General features: G+C 45.7%; 1 protein-coding gene across 2 annotated transcripts in view; it reads right to left on the reverse strand.

The window, feature by feature from the left end:
• The window catches only part of LOC146174017 (transmembrane protease serine 11D-like), a 56,605-nt gene that overhangs the window by 12,078 nt on the left and 30,795 nt on the right, over positions 1–13,732 (reverse strand). For both annotated transcript variants that reach the window (XM_084585052.1, XM_084585051.1), the window contains exon 4: positions 4,677–4,791. In XM_084585052.1, coding sequence (XP_084441178.1) covers positions 4,677–4,791 — 115 coding nt within the window. The remainder of the gene's footprint in view (positions 1–4,676; positions 4,792–13,732) is intronic.

Consider the following 13,732-nt stretch of genomic DNA (forward strand, 5'->3'; position numbering starts at 1 on the left):
AAAACTGAAATTTTTGCAGATGTGGCTGCCGACAGAAAATCAAGAACGTTTTCTTTTTATAAAAGCTTTAGGGCTGTCCTCCTTGATTTCTTTTTATGCGACAATCGCTGTCTTTCAGTGCATCTTCCACGTAAAATAAGGAATTTGCGAATTTTGCGTGTCTGCATTTAAGAATGTACAGCTGCCCTGAACAGTCGTTATGACCACATGGTTTACTGCGTAAATAAGAAAGATATTTTAAAGTATTTCTATAGGGCCACTGCCAAAGTGAGGATAAGTTCAGGCTCGTCGAGAGTGAAAATCAACAACAGAGAAGCTGCACAACCAACGGACACGTCAAGCTCGGCATCAGTGGAAACACGCATTCAATCGTCAGTAAACAAAAAAGGTCTTCAATCCGACACTGATTCCGATATCAACCTACCCCGCTGTGCATCTACACAACACGCCTCCAAAAACAGAGCAATGAGCGTTTCTCAGAGCTTATGGCCATATAGCTGCACTGCAAGACAACTTTTCCACTGCACGCTCAGTCACATCTTTGATACTTTCACGTTCCACGAAAATGGCTCGTAGGCATGGGTAGCCAAGTGCCCGCTCTATGTTTCTGGATCGTCGCAACCAGCGTGGTGCAATATATAGCCAGGTTTCACAACACTCCGAACACACCATGCTTGAGGGAATGTCGCAGAAGATAAGTAAGAATTCGCCAGTAAAACCCTATAAATAGAAGAGGCCACTCTTGACAGTGGTCTGCGGCGACCGGCATCCGATTAACGGCTAACTGAAAGAAGCTCCAAACCTCATACTACATTTGAAATGAAGTGATGCGCACAGCAAAGGGTCAGCCTGTGCTTTCCAAATGTCTACTCATCGTGTGCTTCGAGGCTCACACTCCAACGCCACAACCGACAAAAATGTGTATTCCAGGGCTTGCACGCCGAGATGACTACACCGTCATGACTGTTTCTTGAAAAAAGGCTGCACTTGTATTCATAAGAACGATGACTCTCGCGAACACAAGTTTCATGACCAGCTGCTCTGTTTCCAGCAGCACTTCTCAAGGGTCCTTTCAAGACAGATGCGCTAGATCACTGGACCAAGAACGATGTTGCTTTCCCATCCCGTTCAACCTGCCTTTGCGTGCAAGAAACCTTCGGCACTGATACACTTCAGCCTACGCTAAATGATTCCCGGTGACGTGCACGATCCCCATCCCCTTGCAGCTACCCTTGGCCAATCGATGTACCTTTTCTCATCGCCCACGCCAGTGGTTGTTGCCTTGGACACGGGGCGTCACAGTCCGGCCACTCATTTCGGTAAATGCGTGTGTGGGAAGCTAGCCAATCAATTTGTGGCATTTAGGGTCGGCGTTGCTTTGCGGCGAGTCGTTTCCACGAGAGCGGCAAAGCTTGTTTTTGGTATCGGGATCTAGGGAAGATATGGCTGCGGCATATATCGTGCATGCAACGTATGGGGCCCCAGTTGCTTGTCCACTATCTGGCGAGCTCGGCTCACGCCGTGTGTGGAACTGGTGTCGTGCGTGTATGCCTTCTCCCTTCGACGATCGCTTCAAGTGAAGTGTATGGGCCTTCACATACAATTGGATACATCCCTCCCTTTGTATAGAGTTTGTCGTAAGAAGAGCCCACTTTCAGTAAGAACAAAAAGCAAACCGCGAGTCTAGAGTTCTGGTACGCCTCTCATTAGTAGTATTTGCAGGATGTTGCAAATATATTGTTATACACACGTTTGTAAGAAGAGCTTAAGCTTCGATGCGTACCAAAAGTTTTCTTTGATAACTTCCAGCCCTCAAGCCAAGTACTTAAATTTGCCTTAGAAAACCAGCCGCATGGGATTTCGAAAATAATTTTATCGCCGCTAAAGATTACTCCAATATCATTAAAATACTGAATGAAATGGTATTTGCTTGCGATGAATAACAAAACTTTGTGAGACTGTCATAAAAGCGACTCCCAAGTGCGGTTTTCAAAATTAAAACACCACAAAACTATAAACATGCCCAGGCAGGACTTGCTAATATTATGATTTTTATGATGCAAATAAGCAATAGAAAATTACGCTCTCGCGTTCCAGCATTTGCCCAAAATGTATTGGTATGAGAGCTAACAAGTGCCTATTGTTTCGCGGATATACGACTCTCGGTTCACGAATGGTATACAAACCACTACAAACTTTTTGTGCGCTCATTTTATTAGGTTTGTTGTTGAGTTGTTTGAATAATCTCATGTAAGGACAACTATATCACAAAGGCGCAATTGTAAAAGCACTATTGCAAATATGTTAGCATTCATATTCATATAAAGTTTCCTTCCAACTCCCCCACGAGTTCGCGCTCCTTGTGAAGCACATTTTTCTACCTCTTTGCATTATATTTCTAGCGAACCCTCCTCGTTTTTGATAGTTCGTAGGCTACTTCACTGATATCCTACGGCGCTCAGATTCATTATTACGGGAAGAACAAAGCAATGAAATACTCCCCACTACTTCTTCCGTCAACATGCTGGTGTTTTAATAGCACTAATTCTGACAACGAAATATATTCGGAGAGATTCGTTTCTGTCCTGTTGTTATTTTGAGGGGAGAGGGTAAAATGGAGGGAGAAAGTGGTGCAAAGCACTACACCTCCAGGTTCTGTCTGAGCTTGCGCGGAACTAGGATGACGCAGTAAACTACGGACAACAAACGGCAGAATTCAGCGAGCACATTTTCGCGGTTTCCTGACAGGCTCTGAGAGAAATTTTCTTTCGAATAGTCAATTTAGAAATTCGACGCTGGAAATACCCTTTCAAGCGCGATGACGTGTGCAGAGTAGACGAATGCTACGCGGGGTAATATATATATATATTTTTTTTCAGGTTATAGGTGGAAAACGTTTCTTTTCAAGAAATACTGGCATTATATTTGTCGCCATGTTATTTAGGTTTCCCTGAAAGAAACTCTGGCACCATGCATATAGCACCCTGCAAGTAACCCTGGATATCAATCTGGACATTCACACTTCATAAAATATCGAATACTTAAATTCGAAAAATTATTCAGGTTACCTTAACAGTCTCTGTGTAGCTGTTTAATATTTCCATATGTATATAGGTTTTTCACTACATGGATTTTACTTCTGAAGTAAATGCCCGCTTTTTAACAGCACCTTAAATCATGATATTACCTTTGAAGAAAACTTCTAGGCGTTTTATATCGTTAAGCTCCTATTAAAATCTTTTGAGTGGGCGACATTCGTTAAACACGGCGACCAGCCATGTATTTTTGAAAAATCAACATATTTCACGTGAAACATAATTATTGAAAATGACGGGTATTTGGAGCCTAGGCGCAAAACACATATATTAGAATGAAGCAATTTTAGTTTGACAAAATATTCCACTTTCCTGCTGTGAAAGAATCCGTTACCAAACGTTTCTTCCACTAGCACTGTTTTGACAAATGTTTGCATCGTCATTGAATGAGACGAGTAGTCTAATCCCTTTCAAACGGTAATGTGAACAAAAAGTTAACCTGCCCGTTCCAGTAGATATAGCTGGTTTCAAATTTTCGCCCAGGAGCAAACGACGAGGGTTGAATAACCGGAGAACCTGGGAAAATGTTTGCAGTTCAGAGGACAAGCACTTGTTTGGTTTTGTATTTTCATATCCTGCACTCTATCTGGACTTCAGTTTAGCTTACACCTTCCTCGCCCCTCAAGCACAATGTTTCAAATTGGAAACCTGTGAGGGATTTAAATCAACACATAGGCAAAATAAAATGTTTTGCAACTTTCGGTCGCCACAAATTTTAACATTTAGTTGGAGACACAGCGTTTTCAAACTTCTCTCGCGAAAACCGCGACACAAGCTAATTTCTAGTAGCCAGGTAATTTCAACTGCCTGTTTAAGATGTTCCTGTCTGCAACCAGAATATGCCATTTACCTCTTTGCTCCTCTCAAATGAGTTAACGCTGTTGCAACCCTGCTGGTGGCACTTGCGGCCCCTATCAACTTTCACACACGTCCGGAATTCCCAGTGTTTATGTTTTTACATAATTGCGTAAAGGCCAATGTGTGCCTTTGGGGCGTATTTTAGTGCATATTTTGTACCCCGCCTTCTGTATATGTTCAGATTCTGAATTCTATACATAAGTGTCTAAGACCTCATGCTCTTTAATTTTAGCATTTTTAAATATTTCTCTTCTTCTTGCCCTTTCTCACTTATTACATCTTTTAATATTGAACAATGTTTGGACCCTTGCTGGCCGGAGCTTTTGCTAAAACTGCCTCCCCAACAGGGTTCGCTTTTGAACAGTTTAATGCAGTACTTACGTGACCGTGTGGCTGCACAGCTACAGTGTGGAAATGCCAAGATGTGTAGTTACTGTACAGAGGTACTTCAAGGGCTATGCATGATCCCTGATGCTTGGCTCTACACCGATTCTTGCACGCTGGTGCCTTGTGAGTACAGGTTAAACACCCTCCTGGCCAAAAGCAATGCGGAACTCTATGGCTCTCTTAATAGTCTACAGCATTGGTACGGCAAGCCACATATTTCTAAATTCTTATACAATATTCGCACCTCTTCGAGGCTGTTGGTTCTGTATTACGAATGGAATAATTTGGAATGGCAGCTCTCCCTTCAGGGTTGCTATATTCAAGGATGCTGCTTACTGTCATTGAGGCGTCCCCAGCCTGCCACGGTGAGTCGCATGTCTGTGACGTTCATGTGGTTGGTCGGTATGCAGATTGGCTTCGTGTAGCGCGTGAACACCAGTGGCCTCTGGACCTGCACAGTGGTCGTAGATTGGGAAATGACCTCGGCAGCACGTGTCTATATCACCCCTTCAGGTAGGGGCCAAAAGGTTTCGCGGGCAGAAAGGTACGAGGCCCGCTTAATTATTGCCACTTTAAAGCAGTCCATCGGCATTTATCCTCATCAACTGTGCTGCACTGAAGTACAATACATACATAATGGTATGGTGGTAGCGGCGAAGTGTCGTTTATAAGCTTTTCATGCACCACATTTCGCTTTACAGCCAGGTAAATCTGTGCTGCGAGTACGTCATTCACTTTCCTTGCATTGTCTTCAGTATATTATTACTGACTGAACACAATAATTTAGTGATCTATTTACGAGGTATTGAAGACACTTCAAAAAGGGGGCAAACAGGTGACAATATTGCGTAAGAGAGGTTTTATGCAATAAACAACACAAAACGCACATCTCAACGTAATTACAAAGTAAGAAGTCTAACAGCGATATGAGAACAGCGACAAATAATAAAATTTCAAAGCTGGGTCAAGCGGGGAATCTGTAGACAATATTTTCAATACAGCTGATTATTGGGATTACCTCAGATGACAGCATGGTTTATTTCCAGCTAGGACGTGAGAAATAACAACATGAAAAAAGTTTTGTTTAATGAAATGGAGTTAGGAAGTGTTGGTGACGGTGCCTCATTAGTAGAGTACAAGGCCCAGGATAAAGTTGAGAGCCCACCGACAACTTGTGGCTCTGAAATAAAAGAAGTTTCCCGTTGTGTTACTGCCCTGAACCACGAGCTTAACACAACTACTAGTAGATGTTCCAATCCTGGTTTTGTCCATTTTCCCAAGAAGAGAGTTCGGTTTGTTGGCGCTGGTGCGATATTTATTTATTTATTTATTTATTTATTTATTTATTTATTTATTTATTTATTTATTTATTTATTTATTTATTTATTTATTTATTTATTTATTTATTTATTTATTCATTTATACATACTGCAGCCTCGATTAAGCTATGGCAGGAGTGGGCAAACAAAGCAAACTGTACCAAGCAAATACGAACATATATATATATATATATATATATATATATATATATATATACACATACACATATACATACATATATATAAAAAGGCATTAGGAAGCAATGGCTGTCAAGAATTGTTCAATTGGTAGCGAGCGGACGTGAAAGTATGAAGTCATTTTCACAGCTAGGGTGCAGGACAAACAAGTACAATGTCGTCGTTATTACATCAAGCGACCGCTAGTCCGAGCGTCTGTTTTGGTTTCATTCCTTCTCAGTCTACTGAGCCCTGATAGTGCTAGCCGTGCTCTGTTAATAACGTCATTTCTTGGTTTTGAATTTTTTACCATTACTGATCTTTGTCATAGCCAACAGAATGGAAACCAGAGCATACTTGCATGCTGTAACGACACGGCATCGAGCACTTCACATAGCGGAGATAGCAAACACAAAGAATATATATTTTTTTTTTATTTCCGTAAATAGTGCTTGCGAGTTGTCTCACATATACTCTTATGCTAGATATGTGATAGAAGTACAAAAATGATCCTAAGAGGGAAACATCGTCTTTTGGTTCTAAAAGGACTGTGAAAAAATTAGGAAGACGCTTAGGCTTCCTTAAGCTTAAGCTTCCGGTTAACACCACCATTACATTTCGCGAATATTTTTTGCATTATTTAAAATTACTGTTCCTGTAACATAAGCGCACATATCAAACACACTTTGAGAGCTGATACTCATCACAACGCGTTCACTATGGGCCCATCAGTACTCTCGGTTCCAACGACTGTAGCGATGCCAAACCGGGGGCCTGTAGTATTTTCAAGCTGTCAAACGGCAGCTTTTGCCAAGGGCTCCCGCAATCATTTGTACCCCGAAAACAAATAAAATAAATTGAATGAAACTGAACCTCCTCGGCCCGTGCGTTGCATGTTCGAAAGGCCCCGGTTGGAACCCCAATGGCGGCAAAATTATTTAAATGAGTCCATTACATTTTATGCAAACACACAATTAGAGGATCATTCTCATCAATTTGGCTTCATTTGGCCGCTCCCTCAATTTGCTAACTTTATTTCTCGTGGGGTGCTTCAAATTTCCGTGCGAGGTCATGTGACTGTGACGTCATGACACTGCCGAGAAATATGGATTTTTCCTAACCGCCGCCAAACGACTGCGAAGCGGCGTCAGATTTTAATCAGAACAAGCCTCTTACGCTCGAGCGCAAAAATATATCAATATGATTTCCGCCTCCTCACACATGCAGAAACGGACACGGCTTTATTTTTCACAACAATGCTCAGTACGCAACTCGTCACAGCCCAGTCAATATACACATCTCATGAACATTCGTCGCAATCTTATGCAGCAATAACGTACACGCCCGCCCCCCCCCCCCCCCCCCCCCCAAACGATATGCAGTTTACTTCTCACTAATTCATCGCCCCCTTAATTGTTGATTTTGTAATTACACGAGTACCCATTAGCATACCGTCGTAGGCTACCACGGCGTGAGACGGATTAAGCCACGCTTTAAATCAGCCGCCGATAGAGAGAGAGAGAGAATAACTTTATTAGTCAGCGCTGGTGTTTGTCTTGGGTTGCATTCAGATACTCCAGGTGGCTGGCAGTTTAAGTCTGTCAGCGACCTCTTGCGCTCTTGCCGAGGCCCGGGACTGGACGTCTGGGTCCCGGCTGGCGAGACAGCTTCCCAGTGTTACAGCGAGACCATGTGGTAGCCTGTTATCGGCTGAGAGAAGCGTGCGGAGGAGGCAGTCTCGCTCTGAGCTCCTTGCAGCAAGTGGTAATTGCCTGATACGTATCCAGTGACTCACCCCGTCGGGCACCCGCGTCCGAGATACTCTCACCAGCTCGGCTGACAAAACCTCGAAAAATGTCTTCATTGGATTGGAGTAGCGTACTTGACTAGGCACCCAAGGATTCGATTCCTTGCTAATCACCCAACTTTTCTTTTGAATAATTACGTCTTCATTTGCGTAATAAGTCGGTCGAATATTTCGGCATAAATTGGTCCTCTGCACGGTAAACTTACGCGTCCGAAAGCTATTGGAGCCATATTCTTACGTTATACCACTTTAAAAAGGTTTCATTCATTTTTAAATTTTGCCGCTCTATGTGTTACGTAAAACCGATTTAAATAATATATCGGGGGCGCTTAAGCGTCTCCTTGATAATAAGTGCAAGCTCGATAGCATATTTAGTACCGACTTTTTATTCCGCGAATTTTCAAGAACTATTTCTTCTGTAGGTAGCTTTCGAAGTGAAAGCGCAGTACCTGTCATTTTTCGGGAGACACCTACACTCATTTTGTAAATTGTTTTATACGAAAGTAAAGGCGCAGTAAATGTCAAAGTTCTCTTTGGACCCCTGCACCACGCTGTTTGGGAAGAGACACCGCCCAAACTACAGCCCTTGATTTTTTTTATGCCATGTTGCGAACACTTCCGAGAGGAGGAGGAGAAATTATTTATTTACATTGTAATGATTTGGGAAAGGAAGGTGCGTATGGTTGTGGAGCTGGGTGACAGAGCCTGTTCCGGGACGTCATTGGTCGCCGCCGCAGCCCGACCACTCTGGACCTGGGCACGCTGAGCCTCCAGGTCCGAGCTGGACAGGGCCGCCTCCCAGCCTTCCCTAGTTGGCAGTTTTATAACTTTTATATGTGTATTTTGCTGGCAGGCCCACTACATGTGGTATAGGTCACCATACTGCCCGCAGAATTTGCCCCTACCCGTGAATGTCGGGGCATGTGTTTTAGTATGGCGGGATTTAGAAAACACCTGGTTTGGAACCGTCTGATGTGGCACTTCTCAGATCTGTCGAGACCTTTGGTGGGTCCCGCGAGGCCCTCCTGCAGAGGCGTAAATGATTTGTAATCTCCGCATAAGTTATGAGCTGGATTAGTATGGTTGCCTCGGTAGAACCGGAGGATTGAGCGAGGAAACAGAAGCCGGATCCACAAAATGTGTGTGCCAGACACTGCACCTTTCCTTTTCTGTGAACTAATTATTATTATTAACTTGCGTATGGCCACGCCTTTTCGAGCGGGCGAACTCTACACTCACGTGATAATCTGAACTTTGTCATCACGCGGCTTACATCGCCCGGCTATCGGATGAACAGTACACTTAACGCTGTCATGTTGAAAATGAATTATGCCAGGCCGAACTCAGACGGGCAGCGCGCGACTATTACGTTACTTCCTAATGCAAAATTTCAGTGCAGCTCGTCAGCTGTTTCACCCTTGCCGGGGTGGAGCAGTGGTTACGGCGCTCGACTACTGTTCCCGAGGATGCGGGATCGAATCCCGGCCTCGGCGGCCGCTTTTCGATGGAGGCGAAAAGCAAGGCGCCCGTGTGCTGTGCGATGTCAGTGCACGTTAAAGAAGCCCAGGTGGTCGAAATTTCCGGAGTCCTCCACTACGACGTCTCTCATAGCCTCAGTCGATTTGGGACGTTAAACCCCACAAACCAAACCAAACCAAACCTTTTCGATAGTTCGATGCAAAGATTTCGAGCAAGACATGTAGGTACTATTACAGACAACTGTTTTCTTTTTCAGACATATTCCTTGAAGAAACCCTCCACTAACAATTCTTGACGATCATGAAGGAAGCTCTGTGGTCGGAGGAATGCAGAAGGCAATTCAGTTATCGGGAGGTTGCGGGGAGCAGCGCGTGGGCCCATAGGAGCGTTGCGTGGCGAATGGACTAATGACACAAGCTCCAGACGAGAAGAAAGAACATTCGCAAATATCTTAAATTGACTAGAAAACTCTGTTGCCAAGATTAGCAAGTGTCTCATCAAATTTCTAGCATTGTATGTTTTAAAGAAAAATGAGGGCGGGCTAGATTAGGGCCAGGCCTTCCTCGAGAGCAAAGGAACGATCGTCTAGATATCCGGACTATAAAACTAGCTGTATATACGCAAACTACATCAAAATATGGTGCTTTTCTCTGTGAGTGTGTACATTCTCGGTAACTGCACATTTTACCCTGCAGTTCGGTGTGGGCGCTCGCATTATTAACGCGAAAGCGTTACTTCGCTATGTTCACAGATTTCTGTCCGCAGACCTTGTCCGCAGACCGCGTTCGCAAAATCGTGTCAGCAGTAGTTGCGGGTAATTGGGAAGTGGTAGAGGTTAATTAGTGATGTCAATCGATAGAGGCTGACGTAATGTTGGTGCAGAAAAAATAATTAGGCCATTAAGTTATTTTGGTAATTAATTAGAATAACTGGTTCACAGGAAAGGGAAGGCTAAGTATCTGCCACACTTGTTCTGTGGACACCTGAACCGCGCTGTAAAGGAAGGGAGGAAGGAGGGAGTGAAAGCGGAAAGAGAGAAACGGGTGCCGTAGTGGATATGACGTCAAGGATGTGACGTCACGCAACCGGAAGTAGAGCCGAAAAAGGAATGGGAAGGGATTGGCGCGGAATTTGAAAGTATCAAAGAATAAAATTGGCAAACAAGAAGTGAATTAAGCTACAAGAAGCAACCAGGAGCAACTAACAGCAGCATCTGAGCTTTGGCATTACTCCAATGCAGATTCTGCAGTGCCCTTTAATTTTTAATGAATTATTATCTTAAAAGTGTGTGCCATGTGCGGTCACGTCTTCCACTTGAGCTCTGAAGCGTGTCTTTCATAATTGGTTCACAGCAATGGAAAGGCGCAGTATCTGTCACGCTTGCTTCTGTGGACATCTGAATCATGCAGTAAGGGAAGGTAGGAGTGAGAGAGGGAAGAAGGTGGTGAAGGATGGCTGTTCCTGGCCCTGATGGGGCTGGGACAGGTAGGTCACCGCCGCTTGCGGCGGGGGCTAGCCTGCCACCGAATTTTATATGTTGTAGGCCATCATTGGACTCGACACCACTTCGGTGGTGGATGACAGTGGATGATAATGATGATGACCTCAGACAAAATGGCACATGTTATTGTTGTTGTGGTTGTAGAAATAAGGAAACGAAAATGCACGGGCCTGCTACTGGCTCATACCCACGGAAGGGGCGGTAATACAGAACTGCATTCAGTTTGCGTTCAGTTCGGAACGCTCTGTGATTGGTTGGAAGCATTTTCGCTCAAAGCCTCTCAGAACGTACCATGACGTAAAAGCGTTCAGCTCCGAGGCTCTGAGCGGAAGTGCCTCCAACCAATCACAATGCGTTCCGAAACTGAACGCCAACTGAATGCAGTTCTGTAATACCGCCCCAGGGGATTTGCCAGGGTACATTGTAGATTGTAAAAATATATGGTCAAGTACTGGTGTAATGAGATAAATATGGATGTTTATTATAGTATTTGGAAAAAAATTAAAAGGTAAGGAAAAAGTAATGAAGTCTTACCTAGCATAGAATCTGCCTCTTAAATTATGCAATCATGAATAGAATCGCACACTAGTTTTAAGGCATATCCCTCGACGCTTGTCCCGAAAGAGAGGAGAACTGGAATGGTTAGAGCAAGGCCTAACCATGTGTGTGTGTGTGTGTGTGTGTGTGTGTGTGTGTGTGTGTGTGTGTGTGTGTGTGTGTGCGTGTGTGTGTGTGTGTGTGTGCGTGCGCGTGCGTGCGTGCGTGCGTGCGTGCGTGCGTGTGTGTGTGTGTGTGTGTGTGTGTGTGTGTGTGTGTGTGTGTGTGTGTGTGTGTGTGTGTGTGTGTGTGTGTGTGTGTGTGTGTGTGTGTGTGTGTGTGTGTGTGTGTGTGTGTGTGTGTGTGTGTGTGTGTGTGTGTGTGTGTGTGTGTGTGTGTGTGTGTGTGTGTGTGTGTGTGTGTGTGTGTGTGTGTGTGTGTGTGTGTGTGTGTGTGTGTGTGTGTGTGTGTGTGTGTGTGTGTGTGTGTGTGTGTGTGTGTGTGTGTGTGTGTGTGTGTGTGTGTGTGTGTGTGTGTGTGTGTGTGTGTGTGTGTGTGTGTGTGTGTGTGTGTGTGTGTGTGTGTGTGTGTGTGTGTGAAAAACTTCATTGCAGGGAGGAAGCTTGAGGTAGCCGGGGCTACCTCTCGCAATAGGTGGACTCCTCATTACAAGAGCCCACGCGACCGCCGCGGCTCGGGCTCGGTGGACCAGGGCCTTCTGACTCGCCAGGTCAGAGCAGCAGATTAGGGCTGCCTCCGAGTCTTTTCGGGTGGGTGTCACCCGTTAATAATTAGGGGGTATTATTAACGATGCGCCCTTAACGGTGCGCACACTCCCAGACACGCTTAGAGTGAATGGGGGTAGCTGTTCTAGTCGCAAAGGAGATGCCCTCGACCTGCGTGGCAAGCTCAGCCGGAATTCAACTACCTTGTAGTGACAGAAGGGGGTGGCCGTTTGGTGCCCAGCTGTCGCCGGTTCAAACCAGAGTAAGGATCGGAGTCAGAAGTAACAAACAAAACACAATTTATGCACAGCAAGAGACGATACAAAGGCATACACAAGATCACTTGAAATGCACAGACGAGAGGTTTACAGAATAACAAACGCTAAGCATGCAATTACAGAGGTATTCAATAACATAGCGGCTTTCCCATACAGATGAAACACGAGAGAGTTACATAAACAAGCACCAAATTGTTCACCGGGCACTGTTGCAGTCCGACGCCTCAAGAGTCACGATGTGGCCGCCATACAAGACGAGCGCCGCTCCCTTGCAGGTCCGTGGGCTTGCCAGCAGCGGGTGATCCCCGGGAGTCCAGGCGAAGCACTGGCGAACACGCCGCAACTACTGACTGACTGACTGACTGTTGTTGTGGCTGTAGTAAGAATAAAAAGAAAATGCACGGGCCTGCTCTGGCTCTGTAGCTGAGCCACCTCCGCTGCCTCGTGCAGACAGAAAAGAATATAGAGAAGAAAGAAAAGGAATAGGGAAAGAAAGACGTGTGCCGCAACAACAGCCGTCGTCCACCACCAGCGGTAGCGTGTGCAATGACGGCCGGCCTACAACAGCTAAACATTCGGTGCCAGGCTAGCCTCCGCCGCAAGCGGTGGTGACCCACCTGTACCAGCCCCATCAGGGGCGAGGACACCAGTGACTGACTCAACAAGCGGCGCAACAAGCGGCGCGGTCTCTTTAAATAGGACGCGCCGCATCTGTCTGTTAGCACGTGTCAAAGCCAGCGCGCACACAAACAGCTTCGCTGGTTATAGCGCTCTCTCCTCCTCCCGTCGAGCCGCGCGTCGTCATTGGCCAGGTCCCATAAAAGAATCTCGATTTTTCTGGCGTATTCCAGACTGATGAGTCCGCGTCATCACCGGGTGATGATAAAGAGGGCGACGGCGACGCGTACAACGCTACGCGCTCTCTCGCGCAGGGAAGGAGGTTTTTCTCGAGCTTTCCACGCGACGCCGCGCGGGCCTCGCGCCGTGCCGGCTTGATGAAAATGTGCGCCGATTTCTTGACAGTGGGGTTGGGTTTGGGGGCGAGGTTCGGGGTTGGTTGGCCTGTCCATACCATGTAAAAGATGTCCGAGGACTTCTCCGCACAGTGCGGAGATTGTTCTGTACAGGCAGGATCATATGTGTTATAAAACCGCCGTGCACAGCAGCGTTTTGGTGTAAAGACGGAGGAGTGTGCGTTCCTCCATCTTTGTAAGGCCCTTACAAGGCTTGGGATAAATTGCATGACCGAATTGGAATAACAGTAATTTCTCAAAAATTGAGGGCCGGATTGGGTTCAGGATCCGTATCAAAAGGGTCTGAAGGCGTTGCCCGGAGAGTGAGCGTGCGGGCGGTGGCGTCTGTCATTTCATTGCCTTCGAGGCCCATGTGAGCTGGAGCCCATACAATCGTTCGAGACGCGGGCGCCCCGAGGTAGTCACTGTTTTAAGGCGAAAACCTTTAAAGGCTCATGCGGTCGTGGATAAAGTGTGTCCCACTTTTGAGGCATTCTGAATGGTCGAGGCGAGATGCGTCCCTGCCATCTGCAGTGCCACACTTGAAAGGTGGCTG

This window comes from Amblyomma maculatum, chromosome 11, assembly GCF_055883805.1.
Source record: "Amblyomma maculatum isolate TAMU_Amacu chromosome 11, ASM5588380v1, whole genome shotgun sequence".
Taxonomy (NCBI): domain Eukaryota; kingdom Metazoa; phylum Arthropoda; class Arachnida; order Ixodida; family Ixodidae; genus Amblyomma; species Amblyomma maculatum.